Source organism: Bufo gargarizans, chromosome 2, assembly GCF_014858855.1.
Source record: "Bufo gargarizans isolate SCDJY-AF-19 chromosome 2, ASM1485885v1, whole genome shotgun sequence".
Taxonomy (NCBI): domain Eukaryota; kingdom Metazoa; phylum Chordata; class Amphibia; order Anura; family Bufonidae; genus Bufo; species Bufo gargarizans.
In genome coordinates, this window is record NC_058081.1 from 162424647 (window position 1) to 162446989 (window position 22343).

At 45.5% G+C, this 22343-nt stretch overlaps 1 protein-coding gene across 3 annotated transcripts in view; it reads right to left on the reverse strand.

Annotated features, from left to right (window-relative positions):
• Positions 1–21967, reverse strand: part of AP4E1 (adaptor related protein complex 4 subunit epsilon 1) — a 67293-nt gene extending 45326 nt beyond the window's left edge. The window contains exons 1-9 of one of the 3 annotated variants that reach the window (XM_044279642.1): positions 21806–21967; positions 20598–20669; positions 18395–18518; positions 14673–14746; positions 13285–13406; positions 6440–6599; positions 4562–4728; positions 3068–3141; positions 1185–1307 (exon numbers count right to left, since the gene is read on the reverse strand). In XM_044279642.1, the coding sequence (XP_044135577.1) occupies positions 1185–1307; positions 3068–3141; positions 4562–4728; positions 6440–6599; positions 13285–13406; positions 14673–14746; positions 18395–18518; positions 20598–20669; positions 21806–21931 (1042 nt within the window). In that variant the 5' untranslated portion in view covers positions 21932–21967. Of the gene's footprint in view, positions 1–1184; positions 1308–3067; positions 3142–4561; positions 4729–6439; positions 6600–13284; positions 13407–14672; positions 14747–18394; positions 18519–20597; positions 20670–21805 lie in introns of those variants that run through there. The other 2 variants (XM_044279643.1, XM_044279644.1) reach the window with 2 other exon arrangements.
• Between the last annotated feature and the right edge of the window lie 376 nt (positions 21968–22343).

Consider the following 22343-nt stretch of genomic DNA (forward strand, 5'->3'; position numbering starts at 1 on the left):
TAATAGTACCTTAAATCCTTAGCGCTTCAGTAGTATGCAGGCTGGGCGGGCGGCAGCGTAACTCCCTGATGTCACGTGCCTGCGCCGCCTACTTTATGAATGAAGCAGGCGGCGCAGGCAAGTGACGTCAGTGAGTGACGCGCCGCGCCGGCTGCCCGGCCTGCCGGAATTGTACTGAAGCACTTCGGATTTAAGGTACTTTTAGGAATAAAGAGGCATATTTAATAACTATTAATTGAATAAGACATATTATATTAGTATACAGGAGCGGCGGGGGATCTGTGGATGGCACAGTTATGGGCTGGGAGGGTCTGTGGATGACACATGTATAACAGTGCCATCCACAGATCCCCCCCTGTAACAGTGCCAGCCACAGATCCCCCTGTAACAGTGAAAGCCACAGATCCCCCCATAACAGTGTCCGTCATCCACAGTTCCCCCCATAACAGTGTCCGTCATCCACAGATCCCCCCATAAGTGTCCGTCATCCACAGATCCCCCCATAACAGTGTCAGTCATCCACAGATCCCCCCATAACAGTGTCAGTCATCCACAGATCCCCCCATAACAGTGTCCGTCATCTACAGATCCCCCCATAACAGTGTCCGTCATCCACAGATCCCCAGTAATAGTGCCATCCACAGACCACCTAGTTCCAAACCCACAGCACACCTTTTGGTTAAAAATATTTTTTTTCTTATTTACCTCCCCAAAAACCTAGGTGCGTCTTATACGCCGGTGCGTCTTATACGGCGAAAAATACGGTAATTGAATATGACATATTATATTAGTATACCGGAGCGGCAGGGTGGGGCTATAGTACAGTGACTGCACCGCCCCGCCGCTATTGCCGGCCCCAGCTCCTCCTCCCCGAGTCCCCGCTCGCTTTACATCGCAGCTTGCGATGTAAAACTGACAGCATTCGCCGTATAAGACGCATTTTGGGGGGAGAAAAAGTGCGTCTTATACGGCGAAAAATACGGTATCTTATTTTTTTTCTCCTCTCCTCCTTTCTTCTTCTCTCTTGTTTTTGTGGACTGATATTATTCATAATACTACTGATCCCTGTATTTTCTATTGCACTGTATTACATGCACATTATATGTGACTTTTTGCCACTTTCCTCTGACAGTCCTTGTATCTGTTTAATTTGCGTAACCGTTAATTCATCTTTTGCTACTTACCTAAATACTTAAGGTTGATTTTTGGAGACAAAACAAACTTTCCAATACACTTTGCAGCTTTCTCAAATAAATCAGACTTTGGGTAAATTGTATAAATCGTTTGTACACATTCAAAAAGGATAGCTGAAACAGAAGGACAGAAGAATCACATAAAATATTTGATAACATTATAGAGGAACACTCTGATCCCTATGAAATAAATATAACAAGGTGTATAATGCTAGACACTGTATTTGACTTTTTTCCCCTTTAAACCATCTATGGATACAAAAATTAAAGAGGTATTCCCACTCGCATCGTCATGAACGGTCTCCTTCTGCTTGGACACAGAAACCAGCAGCTGACCCATGGGGGATGAGGGTCAGGGCACCCATATTCTGCAGACATGTGCGGGTCCCAGAGGTGGGGCATTTATGGTATACCCAGTTTAAACACCATAGTATAAATGTCCCAGATGGAGATACTCCTTAAAAGAGCACCTGTAACCACTCCGGACATGTCTGTTCTAGTAATTATTGTATACAACATGAAATGACACTGTACTATGTACACTGTACTATGTCTCTATTATTCCTGCTAGAAGTTCATGAATAAAGATACAACTGGGTGTTACTAGTTGGGGATGTGTCCTTGTACAATCTGACAATATCCAATCAGCGCTGACAGTGTTAGACTGTGCAGAGACACACCCTCACTGGTAACATATAATTGTACCTTTATTTACAAACTTCTAGCAGGGATAATAGAGGAACAGAACAACATACAGTTATAATAAAAGATTCTTTAGAACTGTTATTGAATGGGGAATGTAAGTACCATAATTTTTGCCCTATAAGACGCACTTTGCTAATGAGCGGTGCCATTTTGTACAGTAGGACCGGGGATGGGTGAATACAGCACTCCTTTTACTGGCTCTGTACTGACCGCTTCCTGCTGGCGCCACACTCTGTGTTGTGACCTCCGCACAGTGTGAGGACATAGCTCGAGGTCACGAAGCGTACCTATGTGACCTCAGGGCACAGCACAGCACGGCAGGAAGAGTGCTGGATCTCAAAAGCTAAGGCGGTGTCCGGAACAGGAGAGGCGACTTGATTTTTTATTTTATCTGAGGACTGATTAACATCGGGGTTCTGATCTGAGGTCCGATCGGGGGTTCTGATCTGAGGTCCGATCGGGGGTTCTGATCTGAGGTCCGATCGGGGGTTCTGATCTGAGGTCCGATCGGGGGTTCTGATCTGAGGTCCGATCGGGGGTTCTGATCTGAGGTCCGATCGGGGGTTCTGATCTGAGGTCCGATCGGGGGTTCTGATCTGAGGTCCGATCGGGGGTTCTGATCTGAGGTCCGATCGGGGGTTCTGATCTGAGGTCCGATCGGGGGTTCTGATCTGAGGTCCGATCGGGGTTCTGATCTGAGGTCCGATCGGGGTTCTGATCTGAGGTCTAATTAACATTGAGGGTCTTATCTGAGGTCTGACTGGGGGTCTTATTAGCATTGGGGGTCTGATCTAAGGTCCGATTAACATTGGGGGGTCTAATCTAAAATCTAAATGAGGGTCTGCTTAACATTTTTTATTTTCATCCTGTAAAACCTAGGTGCATCTTATGGGCAGGTGCGTCATATAGGGAGAAAAATACTATAGTTATTAAAACAGCTATACAAGGCATGCATGACATTTTAGCTAATCACATGGAAAGTAACAAACCCCAATTATTATGCAGCAGGCTAAACAGTAGTTAAACGGGAGTAACTTACATATACCACTATTACTTTTTCGGAGGAGCCAAATGCTCTCCAAATGTCTGGATTATTTACAGATTTTGTTCAGAGGATCTATTTTCTCCAATGCGTAGACAGGCCATCCTGAAGAGGATGAAAGGCTTACCATAAGTGATATTGTGATTTATTTCTGCTCTTCGCAATGATTCATCTAGTATGTCATAAATAAGCTGGCTGGATCTTCACAAAAGACAAGAAAACATATTTATAATTAATCCTTGAGCCACAGGGTCAGACATAAGCATACACATAAACATATAATGAAATACAAGCCATGCCACACATACAATATAAAAAATAACTGGCTAAAACCAGGCAAAGTGATCTTCAGACATGACACAAAGAATGAATATCACACTGGGGAATCTATACAGTTGAGTCACATTATTATCACCACCAGCTAGTATCCAGAGTAACCGCCAAGTGCAGCGAGGACACCAGTTAGGCTACTTTCACACTAGCGTTCGGGTGTCCGCTTGTGAGCTCCGTTTGAAGGGGCTCACAAGCGGACCCGAACGCTTCCATCCAGCACTAATGCATTCTGAGTGGACGCGGATCCGCTCAGAATGCATCAGTCTGGCAGCGTTCAGCCTCCACTCCGCTCAGCAGGCGGACACTTGAACGCTGCTTGCAGCGTTCGGGTGTCCGCCTGGCCGTGCGGATCCGTCCAGACTTACAATGTAAGTCAATGGGGACGGATCCGTTTAAAGATGACACACTATGGCTCAATCTTCAAACGGATCCGTCTCCCATTGACTTTACATTGAAAGTCTGGACGGATCCGTCTGAGGCTATTTTCACACTTAGAAATATTTTAACAATATAATGCAGACGGATCCGTACTGAACGGAGCCACCGTCTGCATTATATGAGCGGATCCATCTGAGACGGATCCGCTCTGAACGCAAGTGTGAAAGTAGCCTTAGAGGGCGGGGAGTGATTCGGTTAGGACCTAGTAGGTTGTCACAGGCATCTGGAGCCATGCTGACTGCAATGCATCCCACAGCTGCTGGAGGATCCATACAGCAAATCAGACGATCAAGATGGTTTCACAGATGCTCAGTTTCTTAAGTCTGGGGAATTAAGAGCCCGGGTAGTACTTGGAAGCCTTGGTCACTCTCTTCCAACCAATTTCGGACATTTCTAGCCGTGTGACAGGTCACCTCTCACATCAATGGCACGTGATGCTCCAGTTTCTTCGTCACTAATTCACAACTTTGCCATTTGTCCACTCACTATACACTTTCACCACAGCCGCATGCGGACAGTTCACAGACTGCACAGCTTCAGAAATACTTCCAAGTAGGAAGTGGTCATAATAATATGACTCGACGACCAATTCCTTCATATGAAGGGGACGCAGTGCTCCACTGAGTTGAATATGCTTTTGCTTGCAATGTCATACCATCTGGGTGGGCACTGTGTAGCACTGAGTCAGCAGGGGGCTGAACTCCAGTACTCCATCCACCTCTGAATATGTCACAAGATCCACTTTAGCTAGATTTCCCCTTTAAGCAGAATAAAGTAAAACTAGGAACATAATACAGGATAATAATATCCTAATAAAAGCCTTTCACTGGTATCATCCAAATCGTTTTACCCAGGGTCATCTTTTCCTAGCAGTCTCAGGATCCTCAAGAGTTGGATTTGTAGCCAGGGTGCGGGGACACTGTGATAATTAAAGTCTACAGGGAGTTTTCCTCCAACCACTTGTTTCAGAATCGTCACAAATGACCCCGTTAGATCCTTGTATCCAGATGGGTTATCCTGTGCAGAATTAAAGGCATTAGGAGATAGAATGTGTTATTTGTTGTGCTTGCTAACAAATCAGAAGTTAAAGAAGCACTCCAACAATGTTTTCTCTATATAGTGCAGCATAGACTACTAATGAAGGAACAAATGCTTGTCTTGCGTTTACTCATGTTACCTCATCTGAGCCTACATTTCCCATTATACAGAGACAGAAGAAACATGGTCTCATCACGGTGTAGTTGCGAGAATCCTATCTAAGGGCTGTAAAAGATGGATCAGTGACATGAAACGTCTGCCCTCTCACACTTCAGAGTCTCAGTGCAGTCCTACATGATGCAGCTTCAGCCCGTCTGCCCTTGCCTCCTGCCTATGATACATTTCTCACTGTCAGTTTACAAACAGGAGACAGGGACAGAAGAGTGAAGCTGTACCTCACAGCCATATACTCTGCATAAGGCCTCATGCACACAACCGTATTTTTTTGTCCACGTCCAACACGCATTTTTTGCATTCAGCACGTGGACCCATTCATTTCTACGGGGCCGCAAAAAAATTCCTTTCTATGATAGGTCAGCAGAGAAAAATGTCCCACGGCTCAAGAAACCATCCAATAGTTTGAATCAAATTCAGAGGTTTTATTCAGCAAGTGGTACAATGCGTTTTGGGGGCTGTGGTCCCCTTCAAGTACTAAATACTTGCAAACATATGTAAAATACTTGCATACGTATTTTGTACCTGATGAAGGGGAGCACAGCACCCGAAACACGTTTTACCACTTGCTGAATAAAACCTCTGAATTTGATTCAAACTATCGGATGGTTTCTTGCGCCGTGGGACATTTTTCTCTGCTGATTGACTTATCTTCTGAGGGACCCCAGGCATATCTTATTTGAAGCACCTGCATCCATGGCAGCACACCATCCATCTAAGTAACCCCTGATAAGCATTCACTAGAGTTGTGCCTACCTATAGCACAACCACAGAAGGTGAGCCTCCTCAATTGAGACATTTTTAATCTGCACGTACGTTATTACCCTAGGCGTCTCCTCAGCTTAGCACTGCCTGCTTCACTCTTTCTAGGATAGGGACCAAGGAAAGTGCAGGATGCACATGGTCAGTATCCATACTTTGCGGATCCGTGGTGTGCTGACTGCAAAATACATACGGCCATGTGCATGTAGCCTAAAGCACTTGATAATAGTACAGACAGGCATTGTGAGTCTGGACAGCATTATAACTCTGCAGCTAATTATGGTTTGGCCTCACCTACTATATCACTGCTTTCTTGGCCTCTTAAATAGGGCCGGAATAATACATTCAGGAGCACTCTATGAATTGAATGGGAGGACATACAGCGGAACAAGGAGAGTGCAGCTGAATGTGGAGGAGAGGTGTCTCAGAGCTACCAGGAGGGATTTACCAGATAATTAAGTAATTTTGTAGTTCATAGTAAGTCAGCCTCAAAGGGGAGACTGAAACCTTGAACGTAGGGGAGACTGAAACCTTGAACGTAGGGGAGACAGGGGAGACAAACCATGAACGTAGTGGAGACAGGGGTGACTGAAAGTAGGGCAAGCTCAGGACTGGTGGTCAGGCTGGGATCATATGATCCCTTAATGAATAGTCTCAAACTGCGTGAATGAAATAAATTACACTACACGATGTCCTAAAGCAAATTAGCAGAAGTGCTGCTTTACCAAATTGTTCAACTCAAGACATTTTTTACCTTTATGACCTGCAGATAAATATGCAGAGAAGCGGCCATTACACCGACATCCCTGTCACATAATGCCTTCCTGAACTTCTCATGAATGTGTTGTACTTGAGTGGGTGCAATAAGGTAGAATTTATACAACGCCAGGACAGCTTTCCTCCGCACAATTTCTCTAAAAGATCATAAAAAAATCATTTTACAACGAGAAGATCATTCAAAGGGTTCTAATCATGTTACTGGCATTACAAGAATGGAATCCAACAAATAAACCAATCTCTTACCAGGTCCGGCAACCGGATATTTTAGGTGCAGCTCTGTCATTTCATAGGCATCCAACCAACAATTTATGAACACACTGGGCCAGATTTATCATTACACTTACATCTTACTCCACTTTTACACATGACCAAACTCACTTTTGGCCAAGTCAGATTTATTAATGCCCTTAATACTGTGATAAATGTGGTTTGAAGGTAGCAGTTTATCCTTCAGTAAGCGGATTTACAAAAGTCGCACGTCTTTACGAAAAAGTTGCATGTTCTAACAAAAAGTCGCATAAGATAAGCATGGTCATCACTGGTGTGAAATAGCCAAATGTTTTGCGACTTTTTAAAATTTTCGCAATAGTAAATCTATCTAGAGATTAATTTACATAAGAAAACACGCCCACTTTCAGAAAACTGGTGAGCATAGCGCAGAGCCAATAAAAGTCGCACATTTTTGCGCAGTTTTAGCTATTGCGCAAAATTTGCAACCTTTTTAACTCCATTATTTTGACTTGAGCTAATGATAAATCTGGCACAGAGTTAAAGGGAACCGCAGACAGCATGAGATACTATAACCGCCCTGAAAATAACGAGTGGCGTTTCAGAGACATCATAGGGGGTATGTACATTCAGAAATATGCCTATTTCTGGTGCAGATTGCGGCGCAAAAGGTTATCTGCACTGCAATCTGCAACTTTTACTCACTCACGCCGTGATCGTGGAGTGGGTTTTAGGCGTAGAAAACTGTTTACATGCAAGACAGCAAGGAAGCTGACTAACATTAAGACTGGCAGTGGATACGCCAACATTACGTAGAGGCTGAAGCCTCTACATAACTTTGGAGGAACCACCCCCAGCGCAGGGGCTTATTAGGACCGGCGTCTAAAACACCTGTCTTAATAAGTGACCCCCATAATTTTAAAAGGTGTCAGACTTGGACAGAAGTGTCCACTGGGTGGCTCTCCTTAGGCTACTCAATGCCCGGCTCAGCATGAACAACACATCTGTTAGTGCAGGCTGCCGTATTATTAGGGCTAGGCCGTTGGTGCTACCTCTTCATGTTTACTGGCTTCAGGGAATTTCTGTGCCTCAAGTCCCCTGCAGGGGACAGTTTGAATTGGGCGGCAATCTGCGGAGAGACGACTTATATATATTTCCATCCGATCGATGAGAACAGATTAAGCTATATGGAAGTTTATTCTACACATTTATGTACTTTTCCAAACTATGGCAGGTAGGGCTCAGATCATAGTCTGGAATGTCAGGGGTCTGGGAGATGCCACAAACGGCGGTCTATATGGCCGTACAAATGTATGAACCGGCCATATTAGGTCTCATATAAACGCATCTTTCCAAACACTCCCAAAGACTGCTGCATAAGACGTGGATCTTGCACAATTATCAATCTACCTTTTCCAATGCCAGAGGGGTCAGTGTCCTGGTTCACAGGGCTATTCCTCCGAATTTGATCCTGATGGCAGATACATCTGCCTACACTGTTCCCTATATAAGGTACAATTCTTTCTGATTGCTATGTATATTCCACCATCGTATTCATGTGAAGTGATAAAGCAGGTGATGACAGTTGTACTTCGAGGCCCTCCGGTGCCAACACTTATGCTAGGGGACTTTAATAAGTACTTAAACCCATCTCTAGACAAGGGCCCCACCCTGGCAACTGACCCAGAAACCTCATTGGCAAGGCTATTACGCCAGTTGGATCTTCATGACCTGTGGAGACTCCAATTTCCTACGGTGTGCCAATATTCTTATTTTTCAATATCTCATAACTCTTTTTCCAGAATAGACTTGTCTATTGTGTCATATATTTCCTCTATAGAATACCTACCACGTAGCCTGTCAGATCATTCCCCCATCCGCATAGAGATGCTACTTGTGAGACATAAGGAGTGTAGAGGACCATTTCTTTAAAATTTAACCCATTCTGGATTCAGCTATTGGATGAGGGGGAGCCTCTCACAGAAAGGATTAAAGAGTTCTCTCACTGCAATTTGGGTTCAGCGGCTATGGGGACGGTTTGGAATACTGGGAATGCTTATGTCGGGGTCTCTATGTACAAAAAAATTAAACAGTGCAAAGCTAAGTCTAGGGGACTTTCTGACTCCTTGCAGCGGGAGGTGAAAGACTCCGAGGCTGCTTCTATAAGAGACCCATCCACGCGGACTGAGTCTGCGTGGAAGGAGGCGCAGGATAAACGCAATGACCATTTGATCCAAGCTGCTGACAATAAACCCTTCTTCCTGAGACAGAGATATTTTGTAGCAGGTGAAAGTGCGGGTAGTTTGTGGCTATTAGAACTAGAGAGGAGGTTCATTCCACAGATGATCCGGTTATCCTTATTGAGTTTTATGAGTTATACACCTCCAAACTGGAAATGGAGATAGGTGATCTCATATCTTATCTAGCCAATATACCTGTCCCAGTAATGTCTCTGGAATCAGACCAGTACCCAGATGAGCCCTTAGAATTGGAGGAACTTAAGACGGCTCTTTCCCCAACGAGAAAGCCCCGGGTTTTGACAGCTTACAGGCAGAGTTTTTTAAAAGATATCAGGAGACCCTTCTCCCACACCTGTTAGACACCTTTAATGACGCTTTGCGGTTTGGGAAACTGCCTGCATCCATGCGGGAGGGTGTGGTGGTAGTGTTACCACAACCTGGCAAGGACCCAACTTTGCCTGAACCCTTTAGGCCCATCTCCCTTTTGTCGACAGACTTGAAAATACTGGCGAAGGTACTTGCAAATCGGCTTAAAGTTATTACTTCCCTCATACATGAAGACTAATCAGGTTTTATGCCTGACAAAGGTACCTCCATTAATCTTCGGAGACTTGTCTTTAATCTTCAAAGATCCGTGGACACCAGGGGCTGCCTTGCAATAATATCTCTAGAGTCTAGACGCTGCCAAGGCTTTTGACAGTGTGGAGTGAGAATATCTGTGGGAGGTCATGGGGTTTGGTCAAGGTTTCATGTCATGGGTCAAGCTGCTCTACTGTTCGTCAGTAGCCAGGATTAGGGCAAATGGAGAGCTATCTGGACAATTTCCATTGCATAGGTGAACGAGGCAAGGGTGTCCACTGTCCCCTCTATTGTTCGCTATTGCCATCGAACCCCTGGCCTGTCTCCTGCGTTCCTCTCCTGACTTGAAGGGGTTTCCACTGGGTTCTCTGGAGGAGAGAGTCTCCCTGTACGCCGATGATATGCTCCTGTACGTAGGGAATATAGAGCAGTCTATTTGCCCCATTATGAGGGATATTATTGAATTTGAGAAACGTTCAGGGTTAACAATTAATTGGGACAAATCTGTAATTATTCTTGATCCCGTCCTACCACAGATGGAATGGACTCAAATCCAGTTACAGGTTACCTGTCATCTGGATTTTGCCTATAAAGCAGCGGACATGTGCTGCTAGATCGCCGCTAGCACATCCGCAATATACATTCCCCATAGCTCTCAGTGTGTTTATTGTGTCAAAAAAATTATTTTATATATATGTAAATGAGAAAAATAAGGTGCCCAAGGGGCTGTTACTAACATTTCTGCTGCCCAGCTACGCCCACTGTGAAGGAGCCCAGCACCGTCCCACATCCTCCGAATCTCCTCCTTGCTCCACGATGTCACAAAGTTAGAGCACCGTAATCTCGCCTTATGTCAGTGCCAGCATAGTGTTCCTTCCCTGTGCTGGCATCAGCCTCAGGGAACTAACTGCGCATGCGCTTAGCTGCGAGATTACGGCGCTCTAACTTTGTGACGTCGGAGAGCAAGATTCGGAGGATGTGGGACGGTGCTGGGCTCCTTCACAGTGGGCGTGGCTGGGCAGCAGAAATGTTAGTAACAGCCCCTCGGGCACCTTACTTGATTATATATATATATATATATATATATATATATATATATATATATATATATATATATATATATATATATATATATATATATACACACACACACACACACACACACACACTCACCTAAAGAATGATTAGGAACACCATACTAATACGGTGTTGGGCCCCCTTTTGCCTTCAGAACTGCCTTAATTCTACGTGGCATTGATTCAACAAGGTGGTGATAGCATTCTTTAGAAATGTTGGCCCATATTGATAGGATAGCATCTTGTAGTTGATGGAGATTTGAGGGATGCACATCCAGGGCACGAAGCTCCTGTTCCACCACATCCCACAGATACTCTATTGGGTTGAGATCTGGTGACTGTGGGGCCATTTTAGTACAGTGAACTCATTGTCATGTTCAAGAAACCATTTTTCCAGTCTTCAACAGTCCAATTTTGGTGAGCTCATGCAAATTGTAGCCTTTTTTTCCTATTTGTAGTGGAGATGAGTGGTACCCGGTGGGGTCTTCTGCTGTTGTAGCCCATCCCCCCTCAAGGTTGTGCGTGTTGTGGCTTCACAAATGCTTTGCTGCATACCTCGGCTGTAACGAGTGGTTATTTCAGTCAACGTTGCTCTTCTATCAGCTTGAATCAGTCGGCCCATTCTCCTCTGACCTCTAGCATCAACAAGGCATTTTCGCCCACAGGACTGCCGCATACTGGGTGTTTTTCCCTTTTCACACCATTCTTTGTAAACCCTAGAAATGGTTGTGCGTGAAAATCCCAGTAACTGAGCAGATTGTGAAATACTCAGACCGGCCCGTCTGGCACCAACAACCATGCCACGCTCAAAATTGCTTAAATCACCTTTCTTTCCCATTCTGACATTCAGTTTGGAGTTCAGGAGATTGTCTTGACCAGGACCACAACCCTACATGCATTGAAGCAACTGCCATGTGATTGGTTGACTAGATAATCGCATTAATGAGAAAAAGAACAGGTGTTCCTAATAATTCTTTAGGTGAGTGTGTAACATATATATATATATATATATATATATATATATATATATATATATATATATATATATATATATATAGTGGGTTTTGGGTTGCAGTTTGGGCACTCTGTCTGTAAAAGATCCGCCATCACTGCTTTATAGTGTCACAGCCTCAGCTTAACAGTGGGCCTAACTGTACGTTCACTTGCGGTAAATTACATTACGTCCATATGCAGGAAGGGGTTAGAGGGGACCTGTAACCTCCCCTAACATGTCTATTTTAGGACTTGTAAAAATAGATAAGTCAGGAGAGGTTACAGGTCCATTTTAAAAAGGGAACCTGTTGTCAACTTTATGCTGATCTCACTGGGGGCAGCATAAAGTAGTGACAGAAATGCTGATCTCAGCGGTGTGTCACTCACGACCTAATAGTAAGTGGTTGCCGAGAACCAGCATCATAATCATTGCAGCCCAGGCCTTGAGAAGAGTCACATCTACCTGAGAAGAGTCCTGGTTATTCATAATCTCCTGCTCTCTCACCCATCTGCTGATGATTGGCAGTTCTCTCCTAGAGGGACAGGGAGAATACTAGGTAGAAGCCTGTCAGTCATCAGCAGGTGGGCAGGAGAGCAGGAATTCATGGATAACCAGGACTCTTCTCAGGTGGCCGGGACTCTCTTCCAGGCCCAGTCTGCAATGGTTGTAATGTTGGTGCTCGGCAACCACTTACTTGTAACTTATAAATGACAGATCACTGAAATCAACTCACCTGTCTCTACTTTATTCTGCCGTTAGTATGGGTAGCATAAAGTTGATGACAGGTTCCCTTTAAGGCAGAGTGCAGACGTGGCAGACCTGATACAGATTTTCTGTGCACTCTCTACACTGCCAATCCACAGCAAGTTAAAGTACAATACATATGGATAGGGTTTTGAAGACGAAATTCACATTTAGTGGAAAATTTTGGGTAGGCTGTAGATTTTCAAATCTGTTCTATTTCAATTCTATATTTTTAAAAACTTTTGGGGTCATTTATCAAACTGGTGTAAAGTAGAACTGGCTCAGATTCCACCTTTCGTTTTCCAAATGAGCTGTCAAAAATGAAAGGTGGAATCTGATTGGTTGCTATGGACAACTAAGCCAGTTCTACTTTACACCAGTTTTTTTCACTTTTTTTTTTTCCAGTACCCTTAGTTATGAATCCAGGCTAATAATCTGGCTTAATTGGAAACAAAGTACAAATTAACAAAACGGCTGTATAAAGATAGTCCCTCGGCCACAGTAAAGACAATGTGATAAATTAATTGGATTTGACCGTAGCGGGCTGAACCAATTCACTCATCAGCATCTTGGATCCTTCAGAGGGATCGGGCTGCCATAGCAAACAAATGGCTTCCCCAATCACAGCGCAGGGGAGCCATTAATGCCCTGGGAGCACAGCATCCCCAGGGAAAAGCCTCTTAGATGCCACAGTCACAATTGACCGTGGTATCTGAGGGTTTAAATGTCTGATCGGCGCTATTGTTTAAAACAGCAGAAAGCAGACATTATGGCAACCGCTCAGCTTCTGAGAAGGCGCCATCTTTAAAAGACTCGACTTCTGCCGTACATGGACGGCACAAGTTGGGAAGAGGTTTAAGAAGGTCCTGAAACAGGATCAAAGTGGAGCAGTGTCCAAAGATGGAGCTAAATGGAGCTATACACAAGAACTACATACACACTGTGATAAATGTCTTACTTTGAATGCTGAAGCTTGTCTTCAATGAGTGGTAGAGCAGCAGGAATCATTTCCCGGGGAAATATCTGGCTCACAACAGTCAATGCCATGCACACCTCCACAAGGTTAGTGCTCTGTAGATCCTGTCGGAGGGCACAGTTTACTGGACAATGCTTTACATCACTATAAGGCCTCATGCACACGACCGTTGTTTCATTCCGTGTCTGTTGTTCCGTTTTTCATGATTTTCTGCGGACCCATTGACTTTCAATGGGTCCGTTGAAAACTCGGCTAATGCACCTTTTGTCATCCGCGTCCGTGATCCGTGGTTCCAGTCCGTCCAAAAAATATAATCTGTCCTATTTTTTTCACAGAAAACCGTTCATGGACCCATTCAAGTCAATGGGTCCGTGAAAAAACGCGGAGGCACACAAGATTGTCATCCGTGTCCACGTCCGTTTTTTTCATATCATTTGCATGGGAAACTTTTAGACTTTTTTTTTTTTTAACTTTCCTTCATGTCTGGTTATCCTCCAAAAATAAAGGAAGACACACGGAAACGGATCACGGAACAACGGAACCCCATTTTTCGGAACGGAACACAACAACGGTCGTGTGCATGAGGCCTAACACTGTATAGTCTAATCCTGAGACTTAGTTCAATGTGTGATTTAAGTCGTAGAATTAATTTACACAATTAACTTTTCTACTAATATATATGACAAGGATGGATGAAACATCGTACACACAAGTAGCCTTGCAATAAAAACTTTCACTAGAAAGCTACATATATCTAAAGGGTATATTAGCCGGGCCGATTTTCTGCCCAGCAATCGCTAATGAGCATACCTACGAAAGCTTGTTAGCGATCATCTGGCAGTCTAATACTGCCTTTGATTGCCTTGAATGAGCAATCTGGATTTGCCGGCGGCAGATTGTGCCGTGTAATTATGATCTGCTGCCGGCACACCACTGTACGGCATGGGGACAAGCGATAGCATAGTAATCGCTCCTTCCCATGCTGTGAAGGACATCACTCCATGCAATAGCTGCGGTGTCCACTGCTAGCTATCTGACGATTGCTGGGAGGAAACGCTTCCCTCCCAACAATCGCTTGCAGCATTGGTTTGCCTAATACACCCTTAAGTACTGCACGGATCCCTGCAGCGATCAGCTGATTCCCAGATGGCATTCTTGTGAGGAGTGGTTGTCTAGATGGAGCAACTTCTTTAAAATTGAGACTGTCAACTAGCGTCAGATGTTTTAGTGCGCGGATCTGATTTCCTTATATCTGCAGTAAATATAAAATACTAATGACTGCGGACTACAGATGTCACAAAATCCATTAAAAAGGAGCATAAAAACTGTACAAGCTATCCAATGGACGGTAAAACAGACTCTTTCTTTACCTTTAGAACAGTATTTACAAGCAGAAGCAGCAACTCGTGATTTTCATGTAGGAATAATGACACTGCCAAGTAGCCTGCAACAAACAACAGGATATCAAGGTAGATAAAAAGCATAACCCAACATGTAAACCATTTACAGCATGTCTCCCCCTACAGCTGAGCTGAGCTAAGCTGAGCTCTGGGATAATTTTTTGCCCTATAAGACGCACCTAGGTTTTTGAGGAGGAAAATGAGAAAAAAAATATTTTGAAACTAAAAGGTGTGCTTTGGTGGATGGCACTGTTATGGGGGGGGTATCTGTGGATGGCACTGTTATGGAGGGGTGTATCTGTGGATGGCACTGTTATGGAGGGGTGTATCTGTGGATGGCACTGTTATGGGGGGTGTATCTGTGGATGGCACTGTTATGGGGGGGTGTATCTGTGGATGGCACTGTTATGGGGGGGTGTATCTGTGGATGGCACTGTTATGGGGGGGTGTATCTGTGGATGGCACTGTTATGGGGGGGTGTATCTGTGGATGGCACTGTTATGGGGGGGTGTATCTGTGGATGGCACTGTTATGGGGGGGTGTATCTGTGGATGGCACTGTTATGGGGGGGTGTATCTGTGGATGGCACTGTTATGGGGGGTGTATCTGTGGATGGCACTGTTATGGGGGGGTGTATCTGTGGATGGCACTGTTATGGGGGGGTGTATCTGTGGATGGCACTGTTATGGGGGGGGTGTATCTGTGGATGGCACTGTTATGGGGGGGGTGTATCTGTGGATGGCACTGTTATGGGGGGGGTGTATCTGTGGATGGCACTGTTATGGGGGGGGGGTGTATCTGTGGATGGCACTGTTATGGGGGGGGTGTATCTGTGGATGGCACTGTTATGGGGGGGGGTGTATCTGTGGATGGCACTGTTATTGGGGGGGGTGTATCTGTGGATGGCACTGTTATTGGGGGGGGGTGTATCTGTGGATGGCACTGTTATTGGGGGGGGGTATCTGTGGATGGCACTGTTATTGGGGGGGGTGTATCTGTGGATGGCACTGTTATTGGGGGGGGGGTGTATCTGTGGATGGCACTGTTATTGGGGGGGGTGTATTTGTGGATGGCACTGTTATTGGGGGGGGGTGTATCTGTGGATGGCACTGTTATTGGGGGGGGGTGTATCTGTGGATGGCACTGTTATTGGGGGGGGGTGTATCTGTGGATGGCACTGTTATGGGGGGGGGGTATCTGTGGATGGCACTGTTATGGGGGGGGGTATCTGTGGATGGCACTGTTATGGGGGGGGGGTATCTGTGGATGGCACTGTTATGGGGGGGGGGTATCTGTGGATGGCACTGTTATGGGGGGGGGGTATCTGTGGATGGCACTGTTATGGGGGGGGGGTATCTGTGGATGGCACTGTTATGGGGGGGGGGGTATCTGTGGATGGCACTGTTATGGGGGGGGGGGGGGGTATCTGTGGATGGCACTGTTATGGGGGGGGGGGGTATCTGTGGATGGCACTGTTATGGGGGGGGGGGGGTATCTGTGGATGACCCATATATAGAATCTGATGCTCTATATGTGTCATCCACAGATCCCCCCATAACAGTGTCCCTGTGTAAATAGTGACCCCAAATACAGGGGGTGGAGGCCGGCAACTGGTGTTGAAATCGCGACGGGGCCCGGTGCAGTCACTGTACTCTATTACACCGGGCCCTGCACACAGCAGTATTCATATGTAAAGTGTAGGCAATCCATAGCAATCCTCTGCGGTAGCGCAATCCACATAATACTCACTACTAGCAAGAAGGCTGGCCGGTCACTCACATGCTCCTCCCAGTTTATTAATGAAGCAGGCGGAGCATGCGCGTGATGAAGTGAGTGACCGGCCAGCCTGTCTGCCTGCTAGTACGGCGTTTCATAGTAAGTACTACATGGATTGCACTACCGCAGAGGATTGCCTACACTTTACATATGAATACTGCTGTGTGCGGTGTAATAGAGTACAGTGACTGCCCGCCTTCAGCCCCCCCTCCCTCCATGTATCAGTGTTAGCAGAGTAAAAATGGCAGCATTCGCCCCATAAGACGCACTTCCATTTTCCTCCCACTTTGAGGTGGGGGGAGTCTTATGGGGCGAAAAATACAGTAGGTTTATATCAGGTATGCCCAACCTGCGGCCCTCCAGCTGTTGCAAAACTACAACTCCCATCATGCCCGGAAAGCCTACAGCTATCAGTCTACAGCCAAGCATGGTTAGAGTTGTAGTTTTACAACAGCTGGAGGGCCTCAGGTTGGGCATTCATGGTTTATATGATTTGAAGGTGGATTTCTGAGTAAAAAGCAGAGTAAATCCTGACAGGACTCCTAGGAGAGGCAATGAGAGTCCTGATTACCCCACCTACTCATAATGATAGACAGCTCTTCTTATATCAGGGTGCGCACACAGAAGGCTGTCAATCAATGTGTGGGCAGGGTGATCAGGGCTCTCATTGCCTCTGCTAGGAGTCCTATTGAGATTTACTCTACTTTTTACTCATAACTCTAGAATTCTATGGCATAAGGATACAAGTATACTTTTGCCTGGAATCAAGATCTGTGCGGATCAGACTCACAGCACTCCCACCAATCAGCTGTTTAAAGGTGCGGAGTACTGCACAGTGTGCGCTGCATCTTCATTATTTACACATGTCCCTCCACATAATAGAGGCAGTGCATGGCATTGCAGCATTGTCACATCATATTCCTGGGACGAAGCTGCAATTACCTGCGCTACTATGCAGTCAGCCTGCTGGTAGATGGAGCCATGTAAACAATAAACTTTAAAGGGCATGTGCACATTTTTGGGGGTTTAGCAAACCCCTCTCCTGGGCAGACCCGTGAAGGGAAGCACACTTACCTGCTTCCCAACTCCTGTGCTCACTGGCCCTCACTGCTCCACTCGGGTACCAGGATGTAAACTTCCGTTTTGATGCCACTGCAGCCAATCGCTGGTCGCAGCAGTAACCTGCTCTCCTGGCATCACGTGACCATTTATCATGATGCAAGTGGAGCAGATCACCACTGTGGTCTGCAATTGGCTGCAGCAGCGTCAAAATAGAAGTTTGCATCCAGGGACCTGAGCAGAGGCCAAAGAGTGCAGGAGCAGGTAAGTATGCTACCCTGAGCAGGTCTGCCCAGGAACGGGGTTTGCTAACCCCCACCTTAAAAGGGAACGCGTCATCAACTTTATGCTGCCCATACTAATGGAAGAATAAAGTAGTGACAGGCGAGTTGATTTCAGTGGTCTGTCATTTAAAAGTAAGTGGTTGCCGAGAACCAACATCACAACCATTGCAGACTGGGCCTGGAAAAGAGTCCCGGCCACCTGAGAAGAGTCCTGGTTATTCATGACTTCCTGCTCTCCTGCCCACCTGCTGATGACTGACAGGCTTCTACCGAGTTTTCTCCCTTTCGCTCTAGGAGAGAACGGCCAATCATCAGCAGGTGGGTGAGAGAGCAGGAGATTATGAATAACCAGGACTCTTCTCAGGTAGATGTGACTCTTCTCAAGGCCTGGGCTGCAATGATTATGATGCTGGTTCTCGGCAACCACTTACTTTTAGCTGATAAGTGACACAGCGCTGAGATCAGCATTTCTGTCACTACCTTATGCTGTCCTCAGTGAGATCAGCATAAAGTTGATGGCGGGTTCCCTTTAAACTTAAACTTTAAGTCCACTAACAGAGGAATGGTACATACCGACTCGTTTCTCAAGTAGGTTTCCTTGCTGAGCTAATTTAATGGCGTGAATATAACCAAATGAAGCTTCATATCCCAGCATTTCACAGTAAATCAATCTCACCATGCATTCCTTCATCTGCCTCTACAATGTAATTACAAGTCAAGATTAGTGGTAAGATATATACGACCTATCAAGTTGTATACAGCAGTCAGTGTATTCAAATATAAGAAATGATCATTTGTGCTTCTGGCCATGTGCAATTGGGAAACTTGGGATAAGATATTCCTACTGTAAAACTATTTAAAGGCTATAGACACGTCTGCGGACTCCGCTTGAACGGAACATTAAAAGCAAAGCAAAAAAGACTTTATTGGTAAATATAATAAAACTGGGGCCGTAGCCCAAAAATATCACTGTAAATCAAGCTGCAGGGTGTATAAAGCAGAGGTGAAAGGTCTACATCACTGGTTTAGACCAATGCAAACCTATGTGAATATCTTAGTTGTGGGAGGTGATGCGATCATCAAACGTCACCCAGTGACCTCACCTAGTCACACCACCCTGTTAAATAAATCACTACTCGAGTGTAATGTTCCCAAAATATTTAGAAGGGATACAGTTACTCCTGTAAAGAGATATATGCCACTGGTAAACCAGCCGGCATAGGGTTCAGATGGCTACCCAGGGAGAGTATCTACATGCTAGTAACGCTCTGCACAGGCACAGCGACAGCCTGTGAGTTGCAGAGATCTCCTGTATAGAGGTCTCTGTACTGTGCCCCTCCTCAGTATGTGATCAGTGATCCTGTCAGGGAGCTGCTCTGATGGCACAATCTGTAGCCCTTATATCTAAACTCCTGGCAGCTCATAAACACCCACCGCAGCTAAATTCGTATCAGTCTGATAAGAACGTAGCTGTAATAAGTATTCATGAGCTGTCAGAAATGATGCACTAACTGACAATTGGGAAGCAATAGGCTGCAAATACACTGAAAGTGAAAGCTGTAGAGGACAAACTGTTAAAGATGAATTGGGAAAACTAGTAGAATGTAGAATGCAATGACAAAGAAGTTGCTCCCAAAGATGCCCTTGCAGTGTGGCACTTCAGTAGCCAAGGACGTAACTCATATGATGTAACTGGTATAAGAGCCTGGTCTGTTTTTAAAGCTGACAATCTCAGCTTTAAAACAAAACCAAGGTTGAGGCTCTATCCGGGATAAAAGGTGCGTTAGAGCCCTTAGAAAATCGGGTCAGGGATGAAAGCTGCAGGTATATGCAGCTTTCAGTGAGATTTCTTTCTAAGTGCACTACTTGCGATTTCCGTTACTTGCCTTGACATTGGTCTTGATTTAAAGCTTTAAAACAAGACCGGGCCTGAATTTCTAGCTGTTACACAGCCTGATATATGACCCAGAAACCAGCCCTCCCCCAGTTTAACCATCTGAGATGTAAGCCAGTATGGAGGAGGAGAGAGACACATAGTGCCTTCTCTCTCCCTGTGTAACTGTACATGTTCCCATGGGGAGGATAACATGGACTTTTACCCATCAGAGAACATACTTGCTTTCCGATTGTCACACATGGGGACCCTTTTATCAGAAAATGAGTGTGAAGATGAGTGCATGCTCATGTAATCACCCTTATTAGACTGTTTACTGATGTGATCCAGAGCGTCGGTATCATAGCACCAAACACTCCACAAACATCAGTAGAGCTTACATTTTGCACTACCCCTTACCTGATCTATGGAGTATAATATACAGATACCAGTTACACACTGCAGTAATAGAGACGAATATCTAATATCGTTCTGACAGATGGAAAACCTTTTCATCAGTCAGCACAGATTTTTCACTCGACTGTCGCCATAAATAACTGCTTTCAATATTTTTAGTACTCAGACATTTCTGTCGGGTGTAATACAGAGGCTTTTTTGTGCCCATATTATGGAGGCAACATTCAGGCCTCCCAGAACCAGGGCATGGCACTCCAACTCATTTTCTTGTGAACTGCAGGCGGACTAGTACCCATATTGTATCCAGAAACAGAGATCAGGAATATTGAAATCCAGCATGCCCGATCCTTATTTTCTCCCCGTACCTACTTCTAACGTATGCACACCTTTATATCAGACAAGCTATAGTCAGAGCAATGAAAGCACATATGATGCTGCACTACTGGACGGTAGGTAATGTAAGACATGAATAGTACGGGGTGTTACCAGGGTGGTATTAGGCGAGGAAACTGTTGTTTTCAGGTTGGCAAGTTCTTGCTGGATGAGCTTTTCTTCCTCCTAAAGGAGAGGTAGTCAGCGTTAATATGACGTGCTATGTGGTAGGACATCTGCTTATTCTTATCTCCATGCGCGTGATACCGACACTAAAGGGATTATCTGGGAACTGAAAATGAGGTCATCTATCAATTTAAAAGGAACGTCTGGGGAGGGGCAGAACGGGTTAAAAAAAAAATTACAAATAAAAGCCTTACTCACCCATCCCCCACTGATGCTTACTGGTTCCCCGCTAATTTTCACTTTCAGGTCCCTCGGAAGATACCGGGTCACTGCTGCTGCCAGCGATTGGTTGTGGGGACATTTTCTGTGGGTCAAGACAGGACCTGAAGGTGGAAACCAATGGGGACCCAACAAGCGCCAAAGCACCAACAGGGGACCGGTGAGCAACATTTCTTTAATATTTTTTAACTCATTCTGCACCTCTTCTAAAACATTTTATCCTGCCAGACAACCCCTTTAAAGGAGTTTTTCGGAATTTTAATACTGAAGGACTATTCTCAGGACAGACCGATGATCCCTGATAGGCGGGGTCTGACACCCCAGACCCCCCCACCAAACGGCTGTTCACAAGTAGCTCCAGGTCTACCAACCAGTGTTCTGAAACTACAACTCCCAGAATGCTCCATCATAAGAACAGCTGAGCATGTTGGGAGTTGTAGTTTCACATCAGCTAGAGTACTGAAGGTTGCTGATCCCCAGTGTAGTGAATGGGGATGGTAATTGCAGCAGCGCTCCCATTGAAGTACATTACCCAACCACATCCAAAAAATCCTGGTCCCAAACCATGACGTCAGTGCCATGTTATAGAGCGCTGCACCAATGTATGTGCGCCACAACTCTTCAACTGGAGCAAAACTACAACTCCTAGCATGTGCTGGCAGCACCTTATGGGACAGATCATTCTACTTACTACTAAGAGTCACTGGTTTGGTAGCAATGACATATGTGACTACCAGTCAGTGCTCTCAGACTGAGGAGCCTCACTGTCAGTTATAAGCTGTCTGATCCCAAGTACTGCAAGATCTATGGACAACTAGACAGACAGATGGGTAGATAGATAGACGGACATGATAAAAAGATAGGTGGACAGAGAAACTAGACAGACAGTGAGTACTCTGGCAGTGAGAGTCCTGTACCTGTCTGGAGGTGAGCGCTGTGATGCTCCGGATCAGGCCCCCCAGTTTGGAGCCAGGCCCGGGCGCAGGGTCCTGCAGGAGCAGGCTGGGCAGAGCGCTCAGGGTCCGCTCCACAATCTCACTCATCTTCCAGCTCCCCGCTCACAACAACAACCGGCATCATCCAGCACTTCCGCTTCTGTTCAACACAACATAACTTTATTCATAACTACTTTGTTACATGCAGTGAGCCGTGTGGACACTAGGTGGCGCTCCTGCATTGGATTGTATGTACTACACTACCGTATAATGAATGACGTCCCTAGTTCTGAAGTTTAATAACTTTTCTGTGACCAAGAATCTGATCAGATACAGAAAAGACACTGGAATAAGAAAGAATAATGCGGCCTGAGCACTTCTGCCTATTTTCTAATGCCTTTCAAGGCCCTTGTTATTGGCACATGATGGGGGGGGGGGGGGCATGGAGAGGCATTTGTTACTGGCACATGATGGGGGGGCATCTATGGGGGCACCTCTTACTGGCACATTATTGGGGGCA